The sequence below is a fragment of the Anoplophora glabripennis genome, unplaced genomic scaffold, assembly GCF_000390285.2.
Source record: "Anoplophora glabripennis isolate ALB-LARVAE unplaced genomic scaffold, Agla_2.0 scaffold1152, whole genome shotgun sequence".
NCBI classification, from domain to species: Eukaryota; Metazoa; Arthropoda; class Insecta; order Coleoptera; family Cerambycidae; genus Anoplophora; species Anoplophora glabripennis.
In genome coordinates, this window is record NW_019417239.1 from 40,255 (window position 1) to 56,918 (window position 16,664).

At 33.8% G+C, this 16,664-nt stretch overlaps 1 protein-coding gene across 1 annotated transcript in view; it reads left to right on the forward strand.

Annotated features, from left to right (window-relative positions):
- Positions 1–16,664, forward strand: part of LOC108914672 (zinc finger MYM-type protein 4) — a 97,526-nt gene that overhangs the window by 40,035 nt on the left and 40,827 nt on the right. The window contains exons 4-5 of the mRNA XM_018720523.1: positions 4,603–5,135; positions 13,451–13,975. Of these exons, the coding sequence (XP_018576039.1) occupies positions 4,603–5,135; positions 13,451–13,975 (1,058 nt within the window). The remainder of the gene's footprint in view (positions 1–4,602; positions 5,136–13,450; positions 13,976–16,664) is intronic.

Genomic DNA, 16,664 nt, shown 5'->3' on the forward strand with positions numbered 1-16,664 from the left:
CATGCATAATCCTTAATAGCTAATAATACAAAATAACTACACCTAATTTGGGAGCTCCCGCGCTTCCAGGTAGAACTAAGACCAGGACTCTCACCCGCATAGTTCTCCTGTCAGGTGGCTAAGACCGAGAAGCGCACTCGCATAGCCCACCTGCCAGAGCAAAGACCAGGGGCCCAACCCGCATTGCTCTGTCCAGAACCAAAAACCAGGACTCTAGCCTGTACCTACTGTTCTGTTTACTTACGGCGGGCGCATCACTGTAACTCATCCACGGTCTCATATTCTCCGACCCTGCAGTCCCCTCGTATGGTATGCGTGAACGAAGAGCACCAGGTATGTCCGTGGCCTCATACATGTCATTTCCCAACTTTTTGGTCGTTCTGAATGGGCCTCGTGCAGCTGCTGGCGGTGTTTGGATCAGCCGTAAGTCATAGTAGAACCTCGTTTCCTGTACATCGGTCCAATAATGCGATTCCTGCCAAAGGGACGTTTTTCTGCTTCCTGATGTTCAGCAGCTAGTGCAGTCATATGTAGTCACATCTAAGGGTTGAACCTTGCCACCGTTTAGGAGACCAGTAGTGACAACGTGGAATTCCCTAGCTGTAAGTTTGGAATGTCTTTGTTCCATTCCGTATTAAACCCATTACCTAGCGCAGAAAAATCGAACAAGCATTTGACAACCTGAAATCAGTTTTTGCATGCTGTGACTATACTACTACTTTACCTATGAAAATATACAAAGGTACACGTGTGTAACAACAATAACAAAACAAATACACATTGAATAACATACCCAGGTGACCACTACCAGTCTACCTGACCAGAGCAACTATTACTCAAATAATAAATTCCTCCAGGTGACCAAATTCCAGTCTACCTGTCCAGAGCAAATACCACTCTGCCAGAGCAAAACTCCGGTCTGTACTAAAACAAAATACCAGGGTTCTAACCTACAATGTTCTGCGGGGAGAAAGAAAAAAAACATAATTATAATAAAATAACAATAATAAAATAATGGGAATAGTAGTAAAAACATATTTAATAAAAATAAAATAAAAAACCATCAAGTGACTAAATTCCAGTCCACCCGACCAGAGCAAATACCACTCAAATAAAAATACCTCCAGGTGACCAAATTCCAGTCTACCTGTCCAGAGCAAATATCACAAATAAAAAAATACCTCCAGGTGACCAAATTCCAGTCTACCTGTCCAGAGCAAATACCACTCTGCCAGAGCAAAACTCCGCTCTGTACCAGAACAAAGTACCAGGGATCAACCCTGTTCAACTACAACAGCAGCTACCATTTATTTACGTCATACAACAATGGTTACAGATACATTACTCACGTCTCGACTCCGTTTTTCAATCAACCTTTCAAGCTGTGACGCCATGACCTAGGGGCGGCCGTGGTTGTTGCGAAAGACTCTCAGCACTAGGGTGACAGAGTACCGCTCATGTGCCTATATGCCTCCGCTTCCGGTCGCTGCCATACACCGGCCTTGCTGAATTCAAGCGCTGTGGCCTGGCCAACGCCCTGTTTTCTTTGGGCGAACTTCTCTGCTCACCGGTTACCTGGAGTATCGCTCGCTCCAGCGCTGGCTAGAACCTCTGCCATACCACTTGCTGTCGACATCCTCCTCCCAGATCTAGAGGCACCTCTTCGACGACGACGTCGGGCAGGCTCCTACGGGTGACTCCACGCCTCGCACGCGAGCTTCGATGTCGCTCTATCGAACCTTCCATATTAATTTTATTTTCTTAAACACTTTGACACAGAAGTTCAGATCAGCGCACGAGTTCAGATCCCACTTTCTGAAACACACTAATTATCAGCGAATATTCAATATATTACTTTAAATACAAGTTTTTAAATTGTAATATAAAAGGTGTATAAAGCACTTAAAACAGCTAGTTAATAAGGATGTCTGCCGTCGAATGGTGAATGTATGGTTCCTTGTATCTCATCTGCCCTAGCCGAGGAATTTGTTTATTTTACTTAGCCCTTGCCTCTCGGGTTAAGTGTTCACATTATCCGTTTTCGCTCGATTTCTAACACATTTAAATTTAGTTAAGAAGTCTCTGCCTAAAATTGCATCAGTTGGTATAGGAAATTTTGAATTAACGACATGAAATTTATGCTTTATTATTTAGTCTTCTACGAAAATATCAGTATATACAACACCTACAACGTTTACTCTACATAACAAAATAACTACAACGTCAGCGTTAATCAAAACTAGAGTGACATTTAATTTGCTTTGTATGCAATAAACATTGTTTGCAAGTCCTTCTTGATGCTGTTACATAGCTACTTTTTCAGACTTTAACAAAGAACCTGATTTTTCTGGAAAATGTTAGACATAAGTATGGACAACCTTATATCAGTCGAAAAGGTATTCAATTTTGCATTCACCCATGACAATTAATACGGATCAGTCCGTTTGAAAAAAAAAGTATTTCAACTCGTAAGATTATTAAATGTAGATATCAGTATTTCCGAGTCTGAATAACATACAGGTTTTTCTCTCAGATAAAAAGTTAGAGTAATTTATGCCAAAACGAACTGTGAAAACTGCAGGTTTCTAACTCTTACGGTTTATATTCTGTCTAGCCTCATTTAGAGAGCTGAAATCCTGATTTTTTTCAAAAACAACTGAATATTTCGAACACAGTAAGTTTTTAACACCATGTACATTTAATAAACTCTACCTAATATTAACCAAGCAAATAAAAAATGTAATAACATACAGGGTATTTCATTTAAAATAACAAAGTTATGTAGCACCTACGCAAAATGTAAAGCTAAAAATATTTCCTTTACATGGCCCACATGATTCCAGACACTTTATTAAACTCATTTTTTTAATCAATTTTACAGTTACAGAATTGTAGAAGAATCCCTCTTGGATGGAACACGCTGTATACAAATATACTTGAAATTGGAAGCATTTTATAAATTTTGTACAATTTTGTAAATTTTGAAAATAGTTCTAACTTTTTTTTTGCTATTACAAAGGAAAATTCCTTGAATACAATCAACTACATACAAATGATTTCCCATTGGAATCAATTGTGAGATATGGGTACCGTCAAGTATAGCTTCTTTTGAGGCTAATGCAAACAAAAAAATGTTATTACGTTTACATGCCCCATACTCTATGAAAAACCCAACAAAATTTTTGAAAGTTGAGTGTTTAGTTCACATGATCATGTGATCTAGCAGACTCAAATATATACTTTAAACTGCTTTCAAATTTAAATACAAACAAAAATATAGGACCTGATGGTATTCATCTGTCTCTTCACAGTTAGTCCATTATGGTTGAATAAATCGTAATAGTTTAATACAACAAATAATTTTAATAACTTTATATGCTTAGAATTTGTGGCCCTCTTTTGAATTGGACAAATTATTATTATTATATCTTTATTTTATCATACTTGTTCTCTTTGGTATTTATTTTCCACTTTTAGTCTCCTCTTAATATTATCCAAAAAATGGAATCTGGATAAAATAAATAAATAAGTAAAAAATAAAGGTCTATGGACTTAGTTCCCAAGGTTATTCCCAATTGTTTCATGTAAAATTTAGTGTACTAGCACTAACCTTCCTAAACACGCAACGAAGGTTAAATTCCTGGATTGAAAATAATGGTATGCATTTTGAGCATTTATAAACATATTTACTTTTGTTAAAATTTAATTGTTCTTTCTTTACATAATCTCAATATCTGTTTGTTATTATTTTCAAGATTGTTATTGACTCACTCATTTGCGTAGGTTTAGGTAGGTTCTTTTATAAATGCATTTTGTTTTGGTAATTAAATGTCTTCGTTAGCGTTGTGTTCCTCAATTCATTATCAAAATTTTCGAATAACTTAATAACAAAAAAAATTATCATACCCTTTTTGGCGTCAAAATGTATCTGTTTTATGCTCTTCGAACTAAAAACTATAAAAAGTTTTATCCTGCTATTTCACTTTTTTAAGAAAACATGAAACAACCTAAACTTGGATAAATATTGTCAATAAATAAACAACACTTTCGTTAGAAATTTCAAACTTATAATATATTCATCAATTTTTTGTCCTGAATTCATTTATGTAAAGGAAACTATAGCATTGCATTTAAAATTTTTGAGAAAAATCCATAAAACGGCATTCTTTTGAAATAACGCTATCTATAGGTTTCCATATTGAGGTAAATGACATTACTCATTCACCACGAGATAAAGCATAAAAAGACCTTTCCAACAAGGTGATCAGACATTAGGGGCTTCCCCTACCCTTTCTGTCGAGAGATAGAACAAAATGTTAATAACAAAAGTTATGCACAATGAATCCGGCTATCCATATTTGTACTATTTAATATACCTGAATAGGAAACATTTCTGGGAAAAATTCAACTCTATGTTTTGGTATGTAGATTGCGCCCCCTAACGGCCGAGCTACGAAGTTGAAAACTATTTCCAGCGATTTCTCTTAGTCGATTTATTAATCAAAATTTTTTCCAGAAGCTCTGGGGCCTATACTTTATCTAATATCGTACCTCGCCGACCTTAGTGGGACACCCTGTATATGTATATTTTTTATGTTACAGTGCCTGCAACAAGTGACGCATCTCCATTACCAATAATTTCTAGTGTACAGAGTTTAGCAAATAGCAATGGGAACATTGGGCAATCAGTTGGAGTAACTCCCACACTTACTCCAATAAATACTCGTTCAACTAGATCCAAAGCAACTGCGAATTCTACTCAAGTGATTAACTCGGCACCACAAATAATAAACTCTCTGGCCGACTTACCTGTTCAAGTACAAATTAAACAACATTTTATTGTAAGGCCGGCACCTATGCCAGAACAAAGGAACGTTAGTACAATGTGTTACACCCGTAAAGCTCATAAAAGTACTACAATAAAACCGATAATGGTAGATGAAGAGATTCAAACTGATCAAAGAGAAGCATCGAAAATTCTTATACCTGTTCCTGTACCAATATATGTTCCAACACCAATGCGTATGTTTAGTGTTCCTGTGCCGGTTCCCATTCCGTTCCCTGTACCTGTGCCGGTTCCAATATTCATTCCAACCACAAGAAATTCTGCTGCAGGCATCATGAAGGAAATAAAGGTACATTTAAAATACATAAATGGGAAATTCCTGATGCAATTGAAAAGTTGTTTCTTTTTAGTATACAGCATGTCAGTCTAATTTTTTCCCATCCTAGCAATGTTTCCAAAGCCATTGCAACCATTAAAGTTGGTATAATTATTTAAAGAGTAATTCTGTTTAAGAACGATTGGAAACTATCAGAAACCATCAGATTCATGTGCTCTTACAAAAAAGCATTTGAAAATTAAATGTCATTCTCAATTTTAAAAATGAAAACATTGATTTTCAAAATGTTAGCAACTTATTGCAGTGCATGATATAGTGAGGTGTTTTTTTTTGTTCATTATGAGATTTTTGGTTAGGCAAAATTAATCAGTTATTAGTTTTGATGAGTTAAAATGCATGGTTAAAATATTGACATTTATTCCTGAACATTTTTGAATTTAGGAGGGAAAAAAAAGGAAACGAAAAAACTTGAAATAATTTATGTTTGGGTTTAAAGTTGGTTAATCACAACCTTTTTCTTGGACAGATTAGTATAAGACCATACTAATTATTATGTTATAAAAATTATAGTGATGAGGGATTCGATTAAGATAAAAATCTAAGAAAATACTTTTTAATCTTTAGAATATTATGTTCTTCTTTTTGTAGCATAATGCAGTTGTGTGACAGCGAACATCCATTTAGAACATTCATTTTGCGCGCCAACTACATATTTCGTGTATTTGACTTTTTCTTTAACATAGTGTCTTTATATTAAATGTTTTCCATTCCCTGATTGTTCCCTTTCTCCATGGAAATGTTGGCAATTTTTCTACTATCCACTATGGTGAGGCACATTATCTATGATAATTACTGCACCAGGTTCGATGTGAGGCAAAATAGATGCAAATCATTTCTCAAATACTTGTCCATATCCTCTTGGTAATCTTCTGTTCATCGCACTCAAACGTGTAAACTATTTTCCAAAAATTTCGCATTCAATTTTGCTATGTATAATTATTGTTAATCGGTATCTTTTCCTACAGGTTGTTTTTAATCTCATAGAAAACCCTTAAAAATGCTTATCTGCTGTTGATATTTAAATTTTGACAAATCTGAGAGACTATAGGCTGTCTACTGTAACAGGGCCATTAGTCCAGGCGGTTGAAGAGTAAAAGTACGTTTTGTCGTTTGTGTTTGAAGTCATCTACATATTTTGTTGTACAGAAAAATCCCAAATATTATGTAGAATAAGAATTTGAGTTTGCCTATTCCAAAAAATCATTGCTAAATTCAGGGGAACAGCAAACGTATAAAAAGAACGAAAAATGATCAATTTTTCCCTGTAACAATTAAAGTAAGCCCTAAATAAAAAAGTCATTCTTTGTTTTTTGTTTATTTGACGATTTTCTATAAAGTTACAACAACTGCAAATCAAAGAAGTTGAATTTTGCATTAAAAATGGACGAAAAATAAAAAATCATGTATATTTGGAGCAATTTTTAAAATAAGTAAATATTTATAAATATTAATGAAACTTTGTGAACAAATAGTAAAACATGTGAATTCTACCCTAAAAATTTTGCAACAATCGATCGCGTGGTTTTCGATTGAAAGAAAATTTCAAAAAGTATATCGCTTAATGTGGGTTTAAATTAAAGTTTAGAAAGGGCACACAATTTTTTAAAGATACTTGTTGTCATAATAAATAGTGACCAATACTAAAAATACCTATTTTTACACTTTTATAACCATTTAGAATTTTTTCAAAATTTTTCAACATTTTACTGTATAAACAATAATTATTTATTGACACATAAAAACTACGTCGTAACCCCTTGCTTTTTAGTCAAATACTACAACATTCTATTGTGAGATATAGAAGCGTAAAGTTAATAATAATTAAAATAAAAAAATATGTTTTTATAACTAACTACAAGTACTTTCAATATCCGTTTAGTGCATTTTCGGCAGATAAAAGCTTAATGAAAGAAAAATCAAGAGAGGTACCATGGTCACTGGAATTTCTCGGCAGAACAGGAGTGGGGATGACTGAGAGCAACTGCCGCGCGCCGCATGGGTTTCAAAATGCGTATGCGCGATAAAAGATGACTTTTCTCGGGAACGATAGCACTTATCAAGACGATTTTTTTTAATTTGATATAGCAAAATGGGAGCAATACGAATATGTCATCAAAAATCAATAAAATAAATAATTTTCGCACGAATTTTGAGTTTAAAGAATTATGACACTTTCGTTTGCTTTTAAAAAATAGTTATATTATGGTAATCAAGTTTTATTAGTTCGTGTTCATCAATGCATTCCACGAAATTCACGCTTTAATGAATAAATTAAAAAAATTTATGTTTTCTTATTTTATTGATCTCTCTGTTAACTCATTGAAATATAACAAAATTTTCTTCTATATCTCATAATGTACACAGTAGAGTGCTGTCGTATTTAGCTAAAAAGCAAGGTGTTACGACGTTGTTTTTATGTGTGCAAGATTTTGTCGATGGCATAGAAAATTCCCTGGGCAATAATTTTTTATAGAGTAAAATATTAAAAAATTTAAAAAAAATTCTTAATGGTTATAAAAGTGTAAAAATACGTATTTTTGGTATTGATCATTGTTTATTATGACAACAAGTATCTCTAAAAAATTGTGTGCCCTTTCTAAACCTTAATTTAAACCCATGGTAAGCAATAAACTTTTTAAAATTTTCTTAAATAACAATCCCGTCAATCGAAAACCACGTGATTGATCGTTGTTCACAAAGTTTCATCAATATTTATAAATATTTACTTATTTTAAAAATTGCTCCAAATATACATTTGATTTTCTACTATTTTCTGCACATTGTTAATGCAAAATTCAGCTCTTTTTATTCACAGTTGTTGTAACTTTATAGAAAATCGTCAAATAAACAAAATTTTTTTTTTATTTAGGGCTTACTTTTAATGTTACAGGGAAAAATGTATCGATACACAGGTCATTTTTTGTTCTTTTTGTATGTTTGTTGTTCCCCTGAATTTAGCAATGGTTTTTTGAATAGGCAAACTCGGATTATTATTCTACATAATATTTGGGATTTTTCTGTACAACAAAATAGATGACTTTAAATACAAACGCCTCAAATGTTCTATCACCTGGGCTACACTCCTATGTATCTCGCTTAATACACGATGCATGTCAAAAATCTTTGAGGCCTTTATGCTCGTAATAACAAATTTGAGATCCATGGCCAACTTTATGAGTAATCATAAAAAAACCGGAAAAGTACTGAAAGTTTAACTTTTTTATTTTAAGAAATAGAGAAAACTTATTTTAATAAAGTTATGTAATTTGATGCGCCCTCTACGCTGACAAAAAAAATTGTCATCGAAGCAGGCTGAGGATTCAAAAAATGTCTTGTTTTTTCCTCTTTCATGCGATGTACTACGTGTCGCCTTTATCTTTTATATTTATTATATTTTTTATAAGTTTGGTATCAAAAATGTAGATTAATGTAGAAATTGTTTTAAACATGTCAACTACAATAAATTTAATGAATATAATGTACTTCTTATAAGCAAAGAATCTATAATATCTGTCACCTATCAGTTTACCGTCAGAAGTAAGGTCCTATGATTTTGCTATCAAGAATTCTAACCCAAACGTTTACTGAAAACCCTTGTTGAAATGCAATTTCTCCGTGTCAGTGTATATTACCATTAGTCCATTTGAAGTAAATGTTCCTATTAAAAAATCTTTTGTTACAAAAATTAAACACATCTGACCAGAGAATTTTTCTACATAAAAAAGAATCTTCGCTTTTTCTTTCTTGTCACCACTTAAACAACCCTAATCTCCTCGGTTCATCTTCCACCTCAAGAGATGCACTTTTTTCACCTTATAATATTTGAAACCATTTTTTCGTAATATCCTACTTGCACTATCCTTCTCCAAATTGTAGTTTATTTCAATCTCTCACTGTTTTGCTCATTTTTCCTATTTACATAATTTAAAATTCTGTTAACATTACTTATTTTATTAACAACAGTTGATTTTATCAGCGAAGGTTTTCTATATTCCGCAAATGCTTGAATAGAATTGAATTTGCATTGATAGCACTATACAGCAGTGGGCAACTGGCGAACCGCGGTCCAGATCCGGACCGCCAAAGGTAAAAAACTGGATTGCCAAAAATTTTTTTAAAGTATACTCAAATTATTTAAAAAAATATTTTTCTATAGATAATAATACGTTTGAGTGCGACATCGATACCATTTTTTAATGGTTAGTAGGTTAGTAAAAAAACTGACTTAAGACAGCAAATGTAATTTCTCCCACTGATTTTTGAATACATATGCCTATCCATTGAATATCATATTATTTTGTGAGTGCAAATTAAAACAAAAAATTAGTAAGGAATACGAATTTTTTCTGGACCTCGTTAAAAATTTTCAAAAATATCCGGACCACCCAAAATTACTTGCCGACCCCTGTACTATACAAACATTACACTTCTCAATATATGAAAATATCATTATTATTAAAAATTATAGTTTTTCAAATCACAGTGAACTGTAACAATTTTCAAACCAACTGTTATATATAAACTAGGTATAACAATAAACAATTTGTTAAATGATGACATTACTGGGATAACAGATTTGTTTTCATAGCGTGTTTATTTGTTGCTCCTCTATGTTCGACTGATTTTGCGGTGGCAATCTTTTCCTGGGGTTGGTATTGTATATGGGGGCTGAGCTGGTGGCTATGCACTCAGCAGAACCCTTTTTTGAACGCGAACGCGACGCGCTTTCTCAGCCACCTCAGTCTTCACTGGTATACCTTAGTCACACGAATAAAATAGCAAAATAAAAATAAACGCGACCTGGGAGGCGGTTCATGAAAGTTGAAGTGAAAGTTAAAAGTCAACCATCGTGCGTCCACACTCTGACTCGACTTGACTCTCTCTGTCCAGAACAAGTGACCAAGTGTTTGAGGTGGAGTATTTAAATGCTCGGTCGAAGGGACCCGCGATTCTTCGACCAATGAGGTTCATCCAAACAAAACTTGCGAAATTTACCCGTGGCGACAAGTGCTACATTTAGCATAAGCTATTTTATCTATGTTGAAGGCTCAGTTTTCTCTACAGTAAAAAACCAATATTATAATACTCTGAAAAGAAAATCTGCCTTTTGCTTAAAAGAAGTACAAAATATTTATTAAATTTTTTGTAGTTGACGTGTCTACACCAAAATTGTAAAAAATGTAATAAATATAAATGATAAAGGCAACATGTAGTATATTACATGAAAGAGGAAAAACAAGCAATTTTTTTGTAGCCACGGCCTACTTTGATGACAAATTATTTTTTACCCGCATAGAGGGTGCAGCAAATTACATATGGTATTTTAAAAATCTGTTTACACTAGGTGAAAGATATCAAATTTGCCATGAAATTTTATTAAAATTCTCTATCTCTTGAAATAAAAAAATTAGACGACCCTAAACTTTCGGTACTTTTCCGTTTTTTTTATCATTACTCATAAAGTTGGCCATGGATCTCAAATCTGTTTTTACGAGCATAAAGATCTCAAAAAATGCAATAAAAAAACATATAAAATTTTTTTGATGTGTGTCGTAAATTAAGCGAGATACATAGGAGTGGACCTCTTATAGTAGACAGCCGGTATATCTTTGACACTATTGTTTTTCTACCATCATCGTCATATTATGAATACATTTTCTATTTCGTTTTAAGTAAAAAAATTATCCTTTTATGTAAACTAAGCAGTAAAACTTATTGAGACAATAAAAAGTAATATTTGACTTGTGCATTTCTTCTGTGCAAATTTATTTTAATAATAAAATCTATTAATCTTCTTACACATCACATATATAAAACACTGTGTTAAAGAACTGCATTTTTCCACTGCACCATATCCGCATTTCGTGCGCAAATTCTCTTACAGACATACCTTATACACATTGTTTATCATTTAACATTCTTGATTTATTGAATTCCGTCATTTATGACTATCCTGATTATTAGACTGGCCACTAACATCTGCACATGATTCTATTTTTAACAACACTTATTGAATAGCTAAAGTATTTAGGATGGCGTTGACCAATTTCCAAAATTCTTTTTTTTTTGTATGGTAGTACTCAAAAAGGTCTACATTTTGATATATTTTTTGACATGTGATCTTTTCTACGACCTACTGTCATTAAAAAAGATCCTCAAAAATTAAAAAACATGTTAGGCATTTTTTTAAGAAAGAAAGGGATAACATTTTCAATTTGTTCACACTTCAAATCCCTAAATACAAAGTTTCATTATTATAGCTTCTACAGGATGTTCACTAAATAGGTGTAAACTTCGAAAAATATCACTCACTCCAGAGTGTCCTGTATTAACAGTGGAAAATATTTTCAAGGTATTTGTTCATAATTTTATTAACCGAAGGTATACCTATCCATGCAGTTTCATTGATTTCACTCATACTTTGGTGCTCACAATAAGACAGCCAAATTATATATTGTTTTTATTATTCCAGAAATGAGTTTCCCAACGAAATAAAATTTATATATTACTGTTTTATATTAATCCACCATCATTTGGTATGCACTGTTCAATTCATCTCCTCTTATTTCTAATAACTCGCCTCAACTGATGTGTTATTTGTTGACATGCTTGTTTAATTCTATTACATAAATCTTCTCTGTTCTGGAGTCTACTTTATTTTTCACAGTTCCCCATAAAAAGAAATCAAGAGGCATCAAGTCTGGAGCCCTTGACGGCCACTCAATTAACTGACTGTTCCAACCTATCTACTTTCTCGAGAAATTCTCATTCAACCAATGACGTACTATTACAGTATGATAAATAGGTGTTCCATCTAGTTGAAGGTAGGGGTTCTGTATTACATGAAGAAGTGCATGTACTGAATCCCATAAATCATTATTTAATAAATTCAAAAAAATCTGCGTTTAGATTAACGTTAAAAAGGAAGGACCCGATTATTCGATCACATAAAATCCAACAAAACACATTAATTTTTTTAAATAAGATTTATGTAATAAAATTAGATAAGCATGTCAACAAATAACACTACATTAGTTGAGGAGAGTTATTAAAAATAAGAGGAGACGAATTGAACAGTGCATACCAAATGATGATGGGCTAATAGAAAACAGTAATATTTAAATATAATTTCGTTGTGAAACTCATTTCTGGTATGTTAAAAAAATATATAATTTGGCTGTCTTATTGTGAGCACCCTGTATGAGTGAAATCAATGAAACTGCACAGATATACCTTCGGTTAATAAAATTATGGAAAAATACTTTGAACATATTTTCCACTGTTAATACAGTTAGCACCTATTTAGTAAACTTTGTAATTAGGGTTTTGAGGTGTGATCAAATCGAAGATACTATCCATTTGTTTCTTAAAAAAATGCCTAATATGTTTTTTAATTTTTGAGGGTCGTTTCTTAACCCTTTCACTGCTCCAGACGTATTTATTCGCTAAAAATTTATAGGGCTCAAACTGCTCCAGACGGATTAATTCGCTTGAATAGTTATATTGGATCAGGCTGCTCAAACCATATATATTCGCAACCATGCACATAGTGACTCGGTTGTTGCAATTGGTATGGGGAATTTTTGCGGGCAGAGTTTATAGCGATTATGACAAATATTTTTATGAAAGGAGGTACTGGTACTGATTGTTCATCTCTCTTTCAATTAAAATAAAATCGTAAAATTGATCGTAAATCGTAATTTAACACAACATAATGTAAAACTATAAGTGGTCTAACTGTTCCAGACGTATATGTTCGCACGCGATAAACTTTCGCGCACGGCGCGGTAGCTACGTTCAGACGTATTGCGCAGCGAAAGGGTTAATGATAGTAGGCTGTAGAAAAGATCACATGTCAAAAAATATAATATCAAAAAGTGAGCCTTTTTCAGTACTATCAGATAAAAAAAAAATAATTTTGGAAATCGACCGCTATCCTAAATATGGAGTTGTTCCGACTTTAAGTGAAACACACTGTAGAAGATGGAAAATAACTGTATCTCAAAAATGGAGAACTTTTTAGTTCCAATTTTGAAATTTTAGTTTCAAAAAGTGTCTTATGAAGTTTTCAACTTGATAGGTGAAATAGATCTTAAAATATCACCACGATTACAAATTATTTTAAACTTGGACAAGACATCTTGTAGATTGAAAAGTATCAAAATTTTATCAAGTTAAGTTTAGCTAAATCACTCTCAAAATTCTGCCCCAATTTTAATAAAACATCCTATATATCTCAATCTAATTATATATATATATATTTTTAGAAAATCCAAGTTAAAATTCCGACAGATCCATATGAAGCCGAATTGTTAATGATGGCTGAGATGGTAGCAGAAGAAAAAAAAGAGGAGGCGACGGATTCTGAAAGTGATGTGGATGAAACTGGCGGACCTGAGGATAGCTACAGTCCAGAACCAGTCGATGCTAGCAATACCTTCGGTGATGATATGCTACAAATGGCATTAAAAATGGCAACTGAATTAGACGAACCAGCAGTTGACTTAGAAGGAGCTCTAACAGCCAATACAATAACAGCGCCACAAGGCGGAGAGACACAACCTTCAGATGAAAATGTGGACGATCCTCAGCCCATGCATCATATGATGGAAAGAACCTCATCTGTTAAAGGTAGAAAGAGAGGAATGAGACAGTCCAGAGGTGGTGCAAAAAGAGGTCGCAGAATGTCTCACCACCAAGTCGATATACCTATCCTGCAACACCATCAAATACAACAACCGCCTCCGCCGCCGGAACCCGCTGAAAAACCAGATGCTAATATGTGTCTTAAAGTAAGTATCATTTTATCAGTGTTCGCAATTTTATAAAAAAACATTTAATTTGGCGTATGTTTATAAAATTATTCTTGTGGGCGGATGTCATCCCGGAAATTGAGTAAAAGTATAATACTAATACGGTCACGTTTTGGACACATCTCAAACTATCTATTGTCATTATGCTCATAAAGCGGTGGGTAGCTGATCTTTGGGCGCTGATGAATGCCATTGCAGCCACAGAAATCATGTGGTGGCCATGGGTTTTTTGCAGGGCACTAGTCAATAATTCAACCGACTCATTTGCCTGAATAACCGACCGCCCCATCTGTCCCTGATTCCCAGTGTTATTCCAAAGATTTGTTTGTACTTTTTAGTTTCTTTTAGTTTGAATATACAACAGGGTGTAGGCGAGCACAAAACTTCACTTCACTTCATTTTATTACATTTATTTCAGTTTTCTGTTTATTCATTTAAGAGTAAGTGTTTTACCTATTAAGTTTAATTTTATATTAAAATTTGAAGTGGTATTTAGTGAAGTGTATAGTAGAGTATACATATACAGGGTGTTCCACCTAATAGGGATTCTTTTGAAGATCTATAAATGTAAAATTTGTTGCCTGGAATCATGTGAACCATGTAAAGAAAATATTCTTATCTTTACAGGGTGTTCCATTTCGCGTGGGCGCTACTTAGCTTTGTTATTTTAAATGGAACACCCTGTATATTATTGCATTTTTGAATTCCTTGGTTAATATTAGGTAAAGTTTATTAAACGTATATGGTGTTTGAGACTTATCGTTTTCTAGATATTCAGTTGTTTTTGAAAAAAATCACCATTTCAGCTCACTAAATGAGGCTAGGTAGCATCACAGTTCGTTTTGGCATAAATTACTCTATCTTGTCATCTGTGAGCAAAACATATGTTATTCAGACTCAGAAATACTGAGACCTACATTTAATAATCTCAACTAGTTGATAAACTTTTTTTTTTCAAATGGAATGACCCATATTAATTGTCATGGGTGAATGCAAAATTGAATACCCTTTAGTTATGTAACAGCATCAAGAAGGCTTTGCAAAACCACTTTTCCCTCACATTTTATCAGGCTTGGGACTGACAGTGTCAATATTTCTTGGCATGTTTAAAAAGTGGTTTGACCAACAAAAGTAAACCACTAACAGCAACTAAAACAAAACAAACTGAAACTCGGACCAGGACAAGGAGAAAAATACTTACGCCCGAATGCACTGTCGATCGCCAGCGACTCGCTGAAGTTATACCTGGCAAATATCTAGCGAGTCGCTGACGAAAGAACGGCTCGTAATTTCTATTGCATAGACGTTCGCCCGGTGATCTCCTTTTTGGCGAATCGCCAGATGAGTGATAGTCTGAACTACAGGCGCTTAAGCATGCACAATGATATTTTTACACCGAATACGTGCTGTATTAACCTGAGTTTGTGCATGGTATGGTGCTTTGAAATGTATTACTTTGAGCATCTCTGGTATACAGGGTGAATCATTAATAATGGTACACAGCTTAATGGCAGATTGTTAACGTCAAAATATAGCGATTGAGCCAAACATGCCTTAATCAATTGTTGCTCATTTTCATTCTACAGGGTGTTAAAGTTGAAAAAATATTTTCTTTTTTTATCTATATTTTAAGTATGTATGGACCGATTGTTTTGAAAATTTGTAGTTTTACGTTTTTTGAGGAGGCAAATATGAATATGCAAAGAGTGTTGGGGTCACGTCTAGAGGGCGCTAGTTATACTGTCCCATCAATGTAAAAATCTGTCTAACTTTTTATACAGGGTGATTCAGTCATAATGTCATTAATTTTAAGAGCAGATAGAGAAAAATGAGTATAATACGATGGCGTGATTAAAAAAAAATTAAATGCATATTTAAGCTGAAAAAAAATATAATCATTATTTAACCCCCTTTTCAGGCTGTTACTGACCGGCTGACGTTCACAATATTGTGCACGGCTACGATGTGAACAAGGTACTGTAACGTACTTTGCTCGGTTGCCAAATTTTTGTAACACCCTTTATATATTTTACTTGGTTTTGATTTGGCGGTGGTGACGGTTCGGTTCAGACGTTACTTGTGGCTGCCCCCGGTATACTACCAACTCTAAACGGAATCTTAATTCACAATTACGAATTTTAATTTACTAGCTTTATTGACGTCACTGACGTCCCTATTTGGACGCCTACTTTATGACGACCCTTGACTACTAGTTTATCGGCGGCGGTGGTCGGCAGCCGGCGGTGGTGAGTGACGTCACAGAAACGTACTCCGGATTAAATCTTTTTGTGCGGATTGTCTCGGGCGCCAGTTTCCCAATCGGTTACGTGGGGGAAACTCCACGTGAAACCTACCCTCGGTTTAGAGTAAGTACTCGGGATAGCTGCAGTGAAGAAAGTTTAATTCCAGGGGTCTGTTATATTTCTCTTAATTTCAAGCAAAGTAGTTCTCTGAGTGTAGTGTTATTTTCCTTTCAAAATAAACGGTCTTATCAGTGTAGGTCACAAAAAGATAAGCGGACCTCTTTTTTACTGATCGGAATTTTATCAACTTTGTCGGCGTTAAGAATGAATACAAACGGGAATTATATTTACTAGGTTTATTTTATATTAACAAGGCCTATTGAAACAAACAAACAAAAGTAAAATAGATTCTAATTACAATTAAT